This window comes from Trachinotus anak, unplaced genomic scaffold (genome assembly GCF_046630095.1).
Source record: "Trachinotus anak isolate AG129_WGS33_773 ecotype Australia unplaced genomic scaffold, CSIRO_AGI_Tana_v1 ptg000013l, whole genome shotgun sequence".
NCBI classification, from domain to species: Eukaryota; Metazoa; Chordata; class Actinopteri; order Carangiformes; family Carangidae; genus Trachinotus; species Trachinotus anak.
The window spans coordinates 4047508-4062684 of NW_027273864.1; the positions used below are offsets into that span (position 1 = coordinate 4047508).

General features: G+C 43.5%; 1 protein-coding gene across 1 annotated transcript; it reads left to right on the forward strand.

The window, feature by feature from the left end:
* The first annotated feature begins 4117 nt into the window (after positions 1 to 4117).
* Positions 4118 to 11323, forward strand: LOC139630974 (Krueppel-like factor 15). The gene is made up of 3 exons (XM_071494879.1): positions 4118 to 4330; positions 6273 to 7448; positions 9397 to 11323. Exons 2-3 carry the CDS (start codon positions 6340 to 6342, stop codon positions 9563 to 9565), a joined length of 1278 nt encoding a protein of 425 aa, XP_071350980.1. The 5' UTR covers positions 4118 to 4330; positions 6273 to 6339; the 3' UTR covers positions 9566 to 11323.
* The last annotated feature ends 3854 nt before the right edge of the window (positions 11324 to 15177 follow it).

A 15177-nucleotide genomic window follows, 5' to 3' on the forward strand; every position in this document is an offset into this window, starting at 1 on the left:
GTTGCTGTGTGAAGGAAATGCATCCTGACCGACTGAGACTGAGCTTGTGTCGGAGGAGTTACTGCATTCCTTAAGGGTTTAAAGAGGTTCAGGGACCTGTTTCCATTTGAGGCCAGTAAGGAGATGTTGATGAATGTTGTGCTTTCATCACAGCCACAGCAATTTATTGGTGGTGCAGTAAAACATCGCACAGGGTTAATGTTCATGTATAAAATGAGTTTGATTTTTTATGTTTTATTTTTATATTCTTGTATAGGGAGTGATGGGGAGCAATATCCTGCTGTGTACTGTTGCTAAGAAACCATACTGGAGTCTTGACAGTCTTTGTGTGGTGCACTATGCTGCAGTCCTCTCATCCATATGCTCTGCTCGGCTCCTGGAGGATCAGTTACAGCCAGTGAGTAGTTACTAAATAAATCTAAACTAAATCAAGCTACGTTTCCAGCAATGTGTCCCAGGTGTTTATTGTTGTACTGGTTATAATTACATACCATCTTATTATGATCTGTGTCAATGACGATTATATCATTTTAAAAAAGACCTCTCCACACCCTGTTCTACTATTGTTCCACCTCTGGCACTAGATTATCTCAGGAACAATACTGACTTTTCACTTCATATCTGCCAGATGAATGAATGGGCACATTCACTGTTACCAAGGACATTCAAACACTGCTCTCCTGCTAGTTTGATCTCATAAAAGTTGCTTGGAAACGTTGCAGTTGAAGGATACCTGTGAAATTTTATTGGCATGAATTTGTGCAAGCGTCAGGTACATGTCTTTCCTGAAGCTTCCAGACTGTGAACGCTATGGCATGTGGCGTAGGTCTGTTAAGTTACATTAAGGCTGTCATTTAACATGTAACACATTTATCTGGAGTTGGCTCAAGTACATTCACATTTACTCATTTGGCAAAGCGACTTGTAAGTGAGGGACATCACTAAAGGTTCAGTGCAGCAGCAAACCTTGATGTAAATACCACGTAGCCTAATGCTAACGCTATACATGCACTACATATACGTTAACATGACTGCTTTGGCTTCAGATAGAATTAAGCTTGGAATTCCTGCAGGTAAGTTTCATAACAGAACCTGGTCGGTAAGTTTTGAAGACATGAAAAGTATAAAACAAATGATAATGTAGTACAGGAGAATTGTAACTGTGGAAGGTTTTGAATTATTCTAATCACTTTCCCATCTCAGGTGAGAAGACTCACTTAAGAATCAGATTTTTTGTGGCTCTGCTGAACCACCAGAGGGCCCCTGTGTACGACAGACCAACAGCAGACCAACACTTTTTATAAAGGACAGTACTGGTAGAGTAAATAATAAAGGTGATCAAGGAGATCAAGCTGATGAAACTATTGTTTTCAAAAAAATTCAATAATGATCTTTTGCTGTTTTATTTAATGTTTCATGTAGAGCGCGGTCTCTCTTTTTCTGATTTTAGCAGGAAGTACTTTCCACTGGCAGATGTTTTATATTTAAAAAGACAATTTTCACATTAGGCCACTCAGTTTTAGTAATACATGTCACGTCTTAACGCTAACCCATCTGAGTTTCATCAGCTGGATTTTAGTAGAGTTTTAGTGTCCTCACCTCTGTTTCAGGGGAGGTTCAGTGGAACAAAGCTTTCTTATGTCATTATTATGTCCACAAGATTAAACTCTTACTTTTTCAGACCTTCAGATAGACTGCAGTTGTACTTTGTTCAGATGGTTTGAGGAGATTGGTTGATGTGTTGTGTGAATGTGTGTGTGTGTGTGTGTGTGTGTGTGTGTGTGTGTGTGTGTGTGTGTGTGTGTGTGTGTGTGTGTATGTGTGTGTTTTAAAATACTTTTAAAGACATTAGTTTTTCAAGTGTGTCACACTGGTTTCAGACTCTCAATGTCTATGAAATATTACTTAAAACTGTTGTCTCATCAGACTGTAGAAAGTGTTAGTTACCTGCCCTGTTGTTCCAGCGATGATGATACTGTCTGCAGAGAATTTTTAATGCAGGAAGTTGCACTTGAACCCTGGGTGGAATCCATCTTTCTATAGGAATCCTATTTATGACCATTCAGCTGGAACCTGCATGTAAGTCAGCTGTCAGCTTCTCTGAGTGGAAGAGGCCTGAAGAAGATGATTAGACTGCTTGTGACTTCCAAGGCACACATGTTCCTCCTTGTCCTGTTACCCTGACATCATTTGTCCCAACACTAATTACAATGTCACTGTTTTTCCTGTTGTCACTGGCAAACAGCACAGAGTCTGCAGTGGCCTTACAAGTTCTGAGGTCTAACCCTGCATGCCAAGAGGCCAGTTACATTTCAGATGTGAACTACGCCACTGGGTCTGTTTCAATCAACCAAGGACTCAAGATTGAGAAGAATTTTGCATAACTTAATATCACAATGTTTAGAGGATTGTCTTCCTTTTCAATAAAGGAATAAATAAAATAAATATAAATGTTTGCAAACTACAACTGTTGTGCAGTTGGTTTAGAGAAAACAGCATATAATTTAATCAATGGTTTATAACATGCTCTAATCGTTAGCACATATAAGTGTTTATTAATGTATTTGTCAACAAATGCAACTTATTCTGTGAACACCCATAAGTGGAGGCTGCTGTTTAAACAATGAATAATAACATAGTAAAAGTGTAGTTGAAAGCATATAAAATATGTCTTCATAGCAGAAATTTTAAATGTCAACAAATGCTGCACATTAATGAACAATTCAAAAATGTCCTTATACATGCAATTGACCAAATTAAAGTGTGTTGTAAACTACTTATTAAATGTCTGCATACTGTTTACTGTTTTATGCACTGTCGCCTCTTGCTGTGAGGCAACAGTGCAGTTCAGGGTTCGAACCTGGGGCCTAGGGCCTGGGGCCTTTCTGTGTGGAGTTTGCATGTTCTCCCTGCGACTGAGTGGGTTCTCCGGCTTCCTCCCAAGGTCAAAAGACATGCACATCAGGTTAACTGGCGATTATAAAGTGCCCATTAGTGTTATGGCTAATGGATGGATGGGTACTGCTCATGAATGCTAAGGGTTAGAATGTGTCGGCTCTAGAGGTGTGTCATACTGGACACTGTGGCAAAAACACAGCCTGTAAGAGTGAAACTGATCATGCAGAATGTTTTATACCAGTTTATTTACTTGATGACACAGAAACTTTAAATATAAACATAAAAAAACACAATGGAGACACTAGATTATTCTTATTTATTGTTCTTACGTATTCCGTTGCCTTTCTTCACCTATTGTCAGATCCTTCTGGATAATTTTTGATATATGTTTTTATTTACATTGTTCTACTCTTATTTACTTGCTCCTATACTTCTACCATGCTCAAGGTTGTTGGCCTTTTATCTGGTTTCATTTTTCTGTGAAGCATTTGTAACTTTAACAAGAAAAGTGCGATATAAATAAAGTTGTTATTACTTGATGATGTTTTGTGCATCATTCGTAGTTTGCCTGTATATTTGAAAACATTTTCTTGCTGTCATTGAACATCACGAGACACTTTTTTCTGGTTTGACTCAGTGAAGAAGGTGTTGTTGGGCGTCCTTGAGTTGCTGCCTTTCAGACACCACAAATGAATGAAGGCTGCAAAGGCCAGCACACAAAGAAACAACACCTGGTGTGAACTGCACAAAACAGAGGTCTGATGATTCATCTCTGTGGGTTTTATAAAAATGTCTATTTGGTGGAGCCAAAGGAGAAAGTTTTCCGCCTCGACACGGGAATCATGTAAGTCTGGGTATTTCTCTGCATAACCTGTTTAATAGCAAAAATCAGGCGCCAGGGTACAAACATGCCTCCACCGAGTATTCTCAAATTCAAGGAGAGTAGTTTCTCCTCCAGTATAAGCAGCAGAAGAGCAGCTTTCCTCCCCTTTCTTCACATGAACAACCCCAGGATGAAGCACCGAGGCTGGATCTTTCCCATAATCAGTAAGTGTTACATTGATCGGTGCTCACCCCCCTGTGTACGCCATCAAAGGCCACATTGTATCCCGTTAGTCCTGCCATAGTGGTCCCTCCGTCAACACATGGCAGCCAGAATTTATCGGGCGGCGGCCAATCGGAGCGCCGCTTTTAGGGCGAGCCTCCGCTCCGCTCGTCCAATCAGAGACGCGGAACAGGACTCGTGCCTCCGAGTTGTGCAGCGATGCGGTCACGTGACGCTAGGAACAGGAATGCCAACATGGACCCGTGGCAAGGACGGGACGCGAGTGAGCCGCGACAATAACACGACGGAGGGGAAAGGAAACGCGGAAATCTGGAAGCCATCGACGGCGCAGCTCTCCCCCACCGAGGCTCCTGCGAACTACTGACGGTAGGTCGGGCCGAATGTGCGGGCTGCTCCTGCTCCTGCCCCCGGAGAGGCGGAGGAGTGGGAATAACACTTTGACCCAGCCGAACTTGAGACTCGTGGATTCCGATGCAGGCGCAGTTGCACCCAGGCTTGTTGCCATGTTGTCGACCGCCCCTCCTTAAAAAAAGAACCCACAGTTTTATGCGCTTTCCACGGGCGGATTGTTTTCTCGGGGCGGGTTTTCCTCACCATATGGCCGTGGGCGCGTCAGCCCGAGCCGTGTTTTCGCAGCGCCGTGTCCAGTCCGAGGCCCTGCTGCAACATGTGCCCGACGCTGTGACAGCAGCAACAAACATCCTTTACATAAGCAAGTGGGGATTATCGCCCCACTGCGAGCTGCGTGTGTTTGTGGACTCTGGTTTCAGTTTTGGCATCTGCGGACCTCATAGATGACCGAGAAAGACCCCACCACCCCTCCCCCCGGGCCCATAGCTAATTAAAATGTAACTTTGTATATACTAGAAATGTGCACAGTCAAAGAATTATACATTATGTATATGTTTTTTTTTCACATAGCTTTTGCTACTGCCCCAGTTAATATACTTGTGTATATGGTTAAACAACAACTTTGGTTTAATAGTACAAGACAAGTGCTAATTATAAGGGCCCACAGATTAAGATGATCTTCAGGAAACCTGTTACAGAATGTGCAGTGTCAACCAAGCCAGGCCCAGTATTATCACCCTATTTGGCAGGATGTATGTACATAGTTAATTAGGGGCCCAAGAGCAATTATTCTCCCTGGGGCCCTTAAACAGGTTAATCTGTCTGTGGCTGGTTGGCCATTAATCCCAGGGTCAGTGTTTTGCTCACCAGCTCTTCCTTTTCTGTCTGCATGTTGAAGTGCCCCTGAGCAAGACACTAAATCTAGGTTTTCTCCTGATGTCTCAACACAGAGTTTAAGTGAAAGATCATAAATAAAACATATATTCATGGTAGGACTGAGCAATTATTCAGTGTTATCATTTGTCAAGTTGCAGCAGTGGTGAAACCCAATGACAGGAGCATATTGTGTTATTCTGAGCATTAAGTAGGTGTAAGAAAATGAGTTATTTTTGATTTTACACGTGTGAAGAATCTGTTCTGTAACACATAACAGTGGAACACAGTTCATTGTTTTGAGCATCAATCAGATTATTTTGTGCATGATTCTTCCTACATTTGCTGTATTGTATTCATTGTTATTGCCAGTTTTCAACCATACCACCCAGGGCTAGTTTCTGGTTTAGGAATAAATCTAACTTTATTGTCAAAAAATGGTAAAAGTGGAAAGTTGTCTGTTGCTTGACAAATAACAAGATCCAACACACCAAACTTAAGCAGAAGAGGAACAAGACTAAAATAGTGTCTCTAAGAATTGAGCAAACCAGGGAAGAAAAACTCCCTTTTAACAGGAATAAACCTCCAACAGAACCGGATTCAGGGTGGGCGGCTGTCTGTCAGCCGTCTACCCCCACCCAACCACGGGGCAGACGGCTGATGGAAAGAGGTGGAGAGAGGAGAAAGACCAGGACAGGCTCTATGTACTGAAAATACTAATAATGAGACCTGTAGGTGTAATGGCTTTATCAGTAATAACAACAGCAATGATAGCAGTGCCAATTAATATTAATGATATCAACAATGATGAGTGTCGTAGTGTGAGATCTGGATCCTGCAGCTCCAGACTCAGAGGTACCTGCAGAATGAGGACAGAGAGGAGAGGCACAAACTACAGGAGAGAGAAAACACAAAGTTAATGGCCTGCAGTAGTATGATTGTAAATGCACGGAGAGAGAGAGAGAAAGAAAGAAGAAGTGCTCAGTGCTTCTTAACTATAAGCTCAGAATTGCTGTAGATAGCTCTTCATACACTTTTACTTTCTGTTGGATGATAAAATCCTGTCTCAATCCTGTCTTTGCAGGTTTTTGTGATTCCTCTTCTGGGTAGAATTTCCTCAACACCCTGTCTCCTGTGTTTGGCCTGGATCAATGGTGTCTCTCAGCAGCAGGACGCTGAGTCTGGAGAATGACCTGTTCAGGGACAGCAGCAGCAGCAGCCTGTTCTCCCTCGGCCTGGGAGATGGAGCCTGCAGCGAGCATGGCAGTTTAGCCTCCTGCGACAGCCCTGAGGCGGGGGACTTGGCTGCTATGCACAGCTCCAGCCCCGGTGAGGAGGAAGATGAGGAGGAGGAAGAAGACGAAGACGATGGGGCGCGTCTGCATATTTTCCTCGGAGCAGCGGGGGAAGAGGAACCTGCGAGTCAGGAGCCTAAGCTGCCTGAATTCCCTTTCCATCCCTCTTCCCCATTCTCGCCGACCCTGGAGGACATAGAGGAGTTCTTGAGGGAAAAGATGGAACTGGTTAAGGAGGAGCTAATGGCCCCAAAAGAGGAGGCCTGCCCTCTCCCAGTCAGCTCCAGTGACTCCCCATCCTCCACTGTGCTCCTGGGCCCCTCCTCAGAGACTTGCAGTGACCCAGGGACTCGTGCCTCCCATTGCTCTTCCAGCCCAAACACTCCTCATAATGAGCACAGCAGCCCGAGCCCAGCTGACCCTTCCCCTTCTGCCCAAGTAACCCCCTCACCATCCGCTGTGACCCCCCCAGTTCTCCTGGGCGCTCCGCTGGTTCTCCAGCTCCAGCCCCTTCCTCTGGCCCAGCCTCAGACCCCAGCAGGCTCTCCTCCCGGGACACAAAATGGCATTTGGCTCACTCATCTTGTCATGGGGCTCCAGGGTGCGACAGGACAGAATCTCACCCTGCTGACCCCCCAGGTGCCCTCCACCTCCACCACAATTTTATCGCTGAACAGTGGAGATACCAAGTCAGCTGACCAGAAGTACGTGAAGATCGCCCCTCTGCCCATCACAATGAGGACTGTAGAGATCACAGGTGTGACTGGGGTCGGGGCCCAGGGCAACGGTCTGTTGAAGGCCATAGCCCCACGGGTGACCAGAGTTCCACCTACAGAGAGGGTCCACAAGTGCTCCCACCCAGGCTGTGGGAAGATGTACACCAAAAGCAGCCATCTGAAAGCTCACTTCCGCCGGCACACAGGAGAGAAGCCCTACACGTGCAGCTGGCCTGAGTGTGGCTGGAGGTATGTGATGAGATGTGAAGGGAGGGGGGCTGAAAGATGGTATGATGATCTTTTTAGGTAGAATCAGGATCCACGACCTGAATCACAAGACTTAGTTGAACTCATGATCACGTGACTTATTTGTTATGCCAGATATGCTTGCCTGAACTCAAAGCCTGATTTTATTCTGACCACAACGTGTGATTCGTATCTTTCTGCCGACTTGACGCTTCTTTGCAATGTTTGTCCGCTCGCCGCTATTCTTCACCCCACCTCCTGTTTCCCTGCCTGCAGGCCGATCTCTTGTCCCACGGGCGGACTTTAACTCCTGCAGCTGGTGACGTTAGTTCTTGCTGGTACACGTGGTGATGCGCGAAGCTCGCTGAGGCTGCAGAGCAGAACAAGGAGTACGGTCGCCTGCTGCAGTTAGCGGGCTAGCTGTTTAACCGTTAACGATGGGGCAGTTAGCAACGACCAGGCTAAAGATAGCACCTTTTAATGATGCAATCTGTATGTAGATCGTGTGCTAAAATAAGATCCTCTGCGTTATAAGATGGTCAGATCCCCCACCCTTAAGATCAAGATGGAAGGAATACAAACATTTTCCCACTGGTTGATGCGAGGCGCCGCAGTGGTGTCTTGTGTTGCTTCAGGTACCAGTGAAAATTATTGTAACGCGATCCAGGAAGTCCAGTTTGAGGAAGAGATTCCGTTTTCTCAGAGCTTGAAGGCTTGTTCGATGCCAGAATACTGCACAGCAGTGTATAATACAATGAGGAAGGATTTTCCAAGTCTAAAAAAAGATAACATTGACAATCATCTCATTCTCGGTCTCAACGATAGTAATCCAACAGGAATGTGTGCGTACTCGTTTGTCCGACTCGGTGCCTTACTGGATGAAGTGACGTTGAGCTTGAGCCAGGTGCGACATTTTTGCCAGATGAATCTGGCAGAAAGAACAATGCCCTTTCCAGTTCCCTCTGTGTGGTCGGGCACATTGACCTATTGTTAATTTAATTATATTAATTTCAATTCATTGTTTAGTCAATCAGATGTCCAAAAATAGTTTTGGGGGAAAAAAAAATCTATGATATCATCTCCACACTCTGGATTTTGTTTGACATCAGCCCAAATATGATCTGTTCAGAATTGCATGCAAAATAATAGTAATAAATAAAAGTAATGTCCACCTTTGGGCAGTTGAGATCAACACAAAGCAAATTTTGCCATCTTTGCCTAAATGACCTAATTGATTAATCAACTATAAAAAATGCTAATACATTTTCTGTTGATCAACTAATTTATTGAATTGACTGAACATTTTGGCCAATATTTACCTGAGATTACGAGTTAAAAACTAGCACTTGATTCATACATAGATTTGATTTCTAACTAAACAATACATGCTGGGACAGTTTTATCTGAGCAGTCATGTATTTGTATTTGCTGAATAGTGAATTTAGCTCCTTAGTCCCCAGCCAGTCTTAACCAGTGTCAGTCAGTTCTGTCATTTGTGTATTAAGTGGAGATTGCACCAATCCTCAGGTACTTATGAATCATCATCATCATCATCATCATCATCATGGATTTGGTGTCTGACAGCTGTATTTTACTCATCCATCATGGCGTGCACTGTGAGAGCCAAAAGTGTACATGCTATGAATACTGCATTTTTCATTTGTGGGACTCCTGTGGGTCCTGTGCAGTGCATGAAAACACGGAGTATGAATATCTGGAGTTGCAGCCTAGTAGGGTGAAACATAGTGAGTGAAGGGGTCTGCAAAAAATAAGGGCCCCTGTATCTCTGTATCTGTAGCCTTCTCACCAGGATAACCACAAGGTGCCTGTGTTCTTATCACTGAGTGGATAAATGAGCGAGTGGGCCGCTGTGAGAAACTTGCTGCATCCTCTTAATTTCCTTAGTACCTGTGGTCCTCACACCTCCTCACATCTGCTCTCGTGTCACCAGGTTCTCCCGGTCGGACGAACTGTCTCGCCACCGTCGCTCTCACTCTGGCATCAAGCCCTACGAGTGCTCGCTGTGTGAGAAGAAGTTTGCCCGCAGTGACCACTTATCCAAACACACGAAGGTCCACCGCAGCTCCAGGCCCAGCAGGATCATCAGGGCCACCGTGTGACACCTTCAGCTGGCCTGAACCCTGCCCTGCACCCCCCCACCCTGCCTGCCTGCCTGCCTGGGCTGGCTTTGACCAGGGTGGGGTCCGGGTCTCCCTCAGGACTTTTGGTGCTTCACGAGCAGAACTTTCAGAAAAAAATCTCGAGAGCTGCTGTTTCTCCCTCATCATTTCCTTGTTTTCTCTCCTCCCTGCTGTTTACCTTTTACTGTTCCATCCGAGCAGCTTGTCTTATACTGAGCTAACAGCCACCTCAGGAAAAACTCAGCTGAAAGTGGGTTTCCTGACACACACACACACACACACACACACACACACACACACACACACACACACACACACACACACACACACATACACACACACAGATAAAAACACATAACAGGAGAGGCCCCTTGTGCAACCACTGCTTGCACTGCTGCTCCTGTTACCAAGCTACTAGGTGCTGTTGAAAGTAGGGTGGTGTTGTGCAGGTAACAGTAATGGGAGCATTTGTAATTAACATTATTATCTCCTTTCTACTTTTGCATTCACCCGTCTTTCTCAAAGCCAAACTCCAGGGTCCACACGGATAAAGCTTCCCAACATTTTTGTAAATTGTTCAAGTGTTCAATTTACCCTTTAGCATCACATTTATGCCATGCGATCTAATCATAAGGCTCGCGAAGGACTCGGTTCACATGGAAGAGCGTGACAGCCATCTCTGTGGGGTGACGTTCGGATAAAAGCAGCAGACGACGCCTCGAAGCACTTGGATTTTCAGAGCTACGCTTCACTCTGAAAGAACGGTATTGCTCTGCTGCTGAGACATTGATTCAGTCATGCTGAACTTGTGGCTTTGCTCCCGATTCAGCCAAGCTGAGAAATTCCCCCTAAACCTCTGTTGTTTTATGAATCCAAACTGTTATCCTCCCTGTTTTGACTCGTTTGCCTTTTCTCAGTCCACAGTATGCCCTCATCTCTATTGATGCCTTTGTCCATATCATGAAACCTCACTTGATCCTGCTGTTGTACTGTTATCATATGACTGCTCTTATTTAACTGTGATTCTGAACCAGGGATTGCCAAACCAGAAATCCCTGTTCTGTGTCTGTGAGAGCATGAAAACGACACCCTCGGTGCATGACAGTTTATAAGCTGTTTGTTCTCTGAAATTCTCTTGAAAATCACTTGCAGCCGACTTACGTGGCCTGGAAAACTCCTCTGGCCTGTATGTTGTACTCTGGCTCAATGGTTCAAAAGTGCTCAATGGTTCAAAAGTGCTGCTCTTTCTCATTTACAGTAGCAGTTACTGTAAACCTTTTTTTCTGTTGGTTATAACAACAGGAAAAGCTAATACTTTAAACAGCTGGAAAGGCAGCTAACATCTATTCAATCCTCTGTATTAGCATACTCAATATAATGTGTACTGAACATAAAGGACAAAGGTAACACATGTACAGCTTGTAGCCTTTATATATATATATACACAGATGTTTTTTTTTAATCAAAGGAATTTCAATCAGTGCATTAAGCTATTCAGTCATGTTTCTGTAGAGATTTATGGTCTGTTCTGTGAGTTTGATTGTAGTGTGATCAATCTGTGGAATGTCAGACTGATTATGGTGTGGGATTTAGAGTCCCACTCTACCCATTCACAAACCATTAAGCTGAATCTGCTGGTCTCAAGTGCACTTGTGTTAGTGGAAAGTGAGAAACAGTCATTGTGCTCTTATGGCAGTTCCATAAAATGTATCAGAACTGTAAAATGACCCCCCCCCCCCCCCCAAAAAAAAGCATATTTTTGAGGGATGGTTAAACTGCACTCTGCCATGCAGTCGCTATTATTATTTGATCTCAACACTTTGGTGCTTGTTAACCCACCAGTGCTTCACACGAAGAGACTGTACAAATGAAAGCTTCACTTAACTGGATTGTCTCTGTTGAACCAGCAGACACTTACTACTACAAACTGTAGGCTACTGGCAATCCTAACTTAGCTCAAGCAGCATTGGTGCTTTTGGACGAACTAAAAAGTAGAGCACTTTTGCATGTAGCAGTGCACCATCATTCACCTAACAATCATCCTCATATCTTTGTCTCTTAGCATTGCGGATACATTAGGTTTCATTCTTTAAAAACACCCATGCTTAGTAATGTAGAAACCCGTTCAAAGCAGACAGACGGGCAGACGTGTTTATCTGTCTGAACCACTGCGGTCTTTGTGTCTGAGCCTCCCCAGGCTGCTTGTACTGACCTACATCCAGGCCTGTATTCCCTAATCATCATCCAATTCTCTCTGTTTCTCCCTCAGCCCTGCCTGTGTGTCAGGTTGAAAGCAGGCTGTATTTTCTTTTTTTTTTTTTTTTGAATACCAGAAATGCTATTTTCCTATTTGCAAAAATAAAAGAACAAAAAAATATATATATAAAAATGCTGAATCCTTTGCTTTGCTGTTTTTTTATGAATAATGGTTATTAAAAACATCTGTTATCCAGACACAGGGCAGCAGTAGCATTTGTAATGAGGTTACAGTTATAGCTGGGCTTGTACATGGGTGAGAAATTACAGAAATACTGAGGAAAAGAAATGTTGGACAGTAAAGTGAAATAAAGTACAGTACTCATTACTCGAGTATTGAGCTTATTTTTACATTACAGTGGACCAAATAAGAGGCTGCAGTTTCTCTCTGATATACAGAACCTTTAAGCATCTTTTAGCTTGTTTTGGTTTTCCAGCCACAACTTTGTAGTTTACTAACTGTCGGCAAACTTATCTCCAGCAGCAAACTCATTGTCATCATCTGTAATGACAAACCCACAGAGAATTTTCACCCAGCTCTGCGGACTCAACGCAATGTTTTAGCACCTTTTAGCTAATTGTTTTGGTTTCATGGCTGCTCTCATTAACCAGCTGTAGCGGGCAGCAGTTACCAGCAAAAAAGCTCAATCAACGTAGTGTACACTATGTGCCTAACACCAAACAACAGACCAAGTTAGTGGCTAGCTGGACAACATAGTGGAGCATTTGGCAGATAAAGAACCAGATGTTTTTCTCAGGAATTTGTGGAGATCAAAACAGATGTGAAAGGAGAATGCTTTTGGACTGAGTGAACATTGGACTTAGCCGGCCAGAAGCACAACTCCAAACGAACACTCATTTTGCCCTGTGTCCCATTGATGTGCAGATACTGTTTGCTAACAGGTTCATGTGTGTTTTCAGTGCGTTGTACTGCTCTTAACTGGCCAAATAGCATCTAATGCAGCTTTAAGTGCAATTCTAAGGTACTTGAAGCATTTCTGTTTTCTGACACTTTATACTTCTACTTCAAAATATTGAACTGTTCACTCCATGACATTTATCTGACCATTAGTTACTTTGTTGATTTGTTTGACTACTCAGTTTTAATGTTTTTGTTTTTTTGTTTGTTTTTTTTGGGCTTTTGTAGCACAATTGTACAAGCTTAACATTATATAGTTTACATACAGCCTTACAAAGTGACTCTGGCTAACATGTTAGCAAACAGTCACAACTGATGGGTGTGTTAACATTTGTTCGGAGTGCTGTTTCTGGTGAATCCAGTATCTCGCTCCTTTTAGCAAGTTTTGGTTTTTACAAGCTACTATGAAATATACACTCACCGGCCACTTAATGAGGCACACCTGTTCAACTGTTCGGTAACGCAAATATCTAATCAGCCAATCACGTGGCAGCAACTCAATGCATTTAGGCATGTAGCCATGGTCTAGATGACCTGCTGAGGTTCAAACCGAGCATCAGAACGGGGAAGAAAGGTGATTGAAGTGACTTTGAACGTGGCGTGGTTGTTGGTGTCAGATGGGCTGGTCTGAGAATTTCAGAAACTGCTGATCTACTGGGATTTTCCCACACAACCCTCTCAGGGTTTACAGAGAATGGTCCGAGAAAGAGAAAATATCCAGTGAGCGACAATTCTCTGGGTAAAAATACCTTGTTAGCAAGGTGTACCTAATAAAGTGGCCGGTGAGTGTAATTGATCTATAGCCACTAAATACACAACTGTTCCTCAGCTAGTTGCCAACTTTCACTGCTATTTGGTGTTGGGCAGGTAGCATATTGGAGCTTACATGCGGAGAGCAGAGGCCTGCTGAAATGAGAAATTAGATTAATGTACCAGAGCAGCCACAACCGTGAGGCTGAAAGAGGCTAAAGAGCTCCTTAGACCCAACAGGAGCTGCAGAGTCAAGTGACTCAAGCAACCTCTTTCACATTGTGTGTAGTCATCTGACCCATTGTCCATATAGAAATGATTAGTTCAGGTTTAAGATTCAAAAACCCTTGAATGGATCTTTAAAATAAACACATCCATCTACATCAAAAATATAATATATAGCAGGATACATATATAATATACAGCTACAATCACTATTTTAGCCACCAAAGCTTTAATGCAAACAGTAGGGAGCTCTGTTGTCATGGCTCACAAAGTTACCAGCCTGCTCCTCTTTCATTGTTTCTCTAGTCACCGCCTCTGTACTAATTTGCCCAGTGACTGTCTCGCTGAAATGACACCAATCTGAATTTCCTGCAGCGCTGAGCGACAGCAGCGATTACAGCACAGAGTGGGTGGCAGGATAACCACATCAAGGCCGCTCCAGTGAGCCTCTGGATAAAAACATGCTGCAGGCTTTCAATACTGATCTGACTGCTGCAGTATGGTGTTATATCTCTTAGTTCAATACTCAAGAAAGCAGAGAGGAAGCTGCAGCTCTATCGTCATGCACATCAGGTTGGAATTTCTGGCTGTTGATGCTTTCTAGTTATGTTTGGCTGGGAGGGAGCACCCACAGGAAACTGGGACCAGCTTCAAAGCAGAAATCTACGTTGCCTCCTTTCCTGCTCTGCTCTTTCACACTGTCGCTGATCTGGAATGATGCAGTTTAAAAATCCTGCTCAACTGATCGCTGTTGTGTTGTTTTGATTCATGAACTGTAGGTGAGGCAGGCATCTGAGAAGAAAGTAGGCCAGACCAATCAGAGAGAGGGAAGAAGGGGGTTTCCTTTTAGAAATGAAATGTGGCCACAGGCTGTAAGTAATAAAGAGCAGCTGACCAACAGTTGTGACCAGAGGTTACTGTAGGACAGAGCAGTGTGCTGCCTTTAAAAAGCACAATACTGCCTTTAAGGCTATAGAGTTGTAAATAAGCTGTGGATTTACGCTAATCAGTAACTGTGACAAGAACATCTTCCCTCTGAAGCTAAAGACCAGATAGGAATGTTTTTCTTCTATTTTAATAGATACATTAAAGCCAGATGTTTTTTCCCTCCCTCAAATTTATTCCTTCTTTCTCTCTTTCCCTTCTGTCTCTCTGGCCTAGTTGGAAACTGAATTCATACAAGAATGAGAAAAGTTTAAATCTGCACTGATCAGAAATATTTTATTTTAATAATGGATCAAAACACTTTAATTAAAAAAAAAAAAGCTTATAGTAAGAAGTATTAGATAGAGATATATCAGTTCCTCTCATTATAAGGGAGGAGACAGGCCGCTTAAAGAATCCTGACTAGAATAGTCTGTAACGCAGAAGATGTTACGGACATGACACATACATGACACATGTCCTGCCACTCCTTAAAACAATCAATTATCTGTTTAAC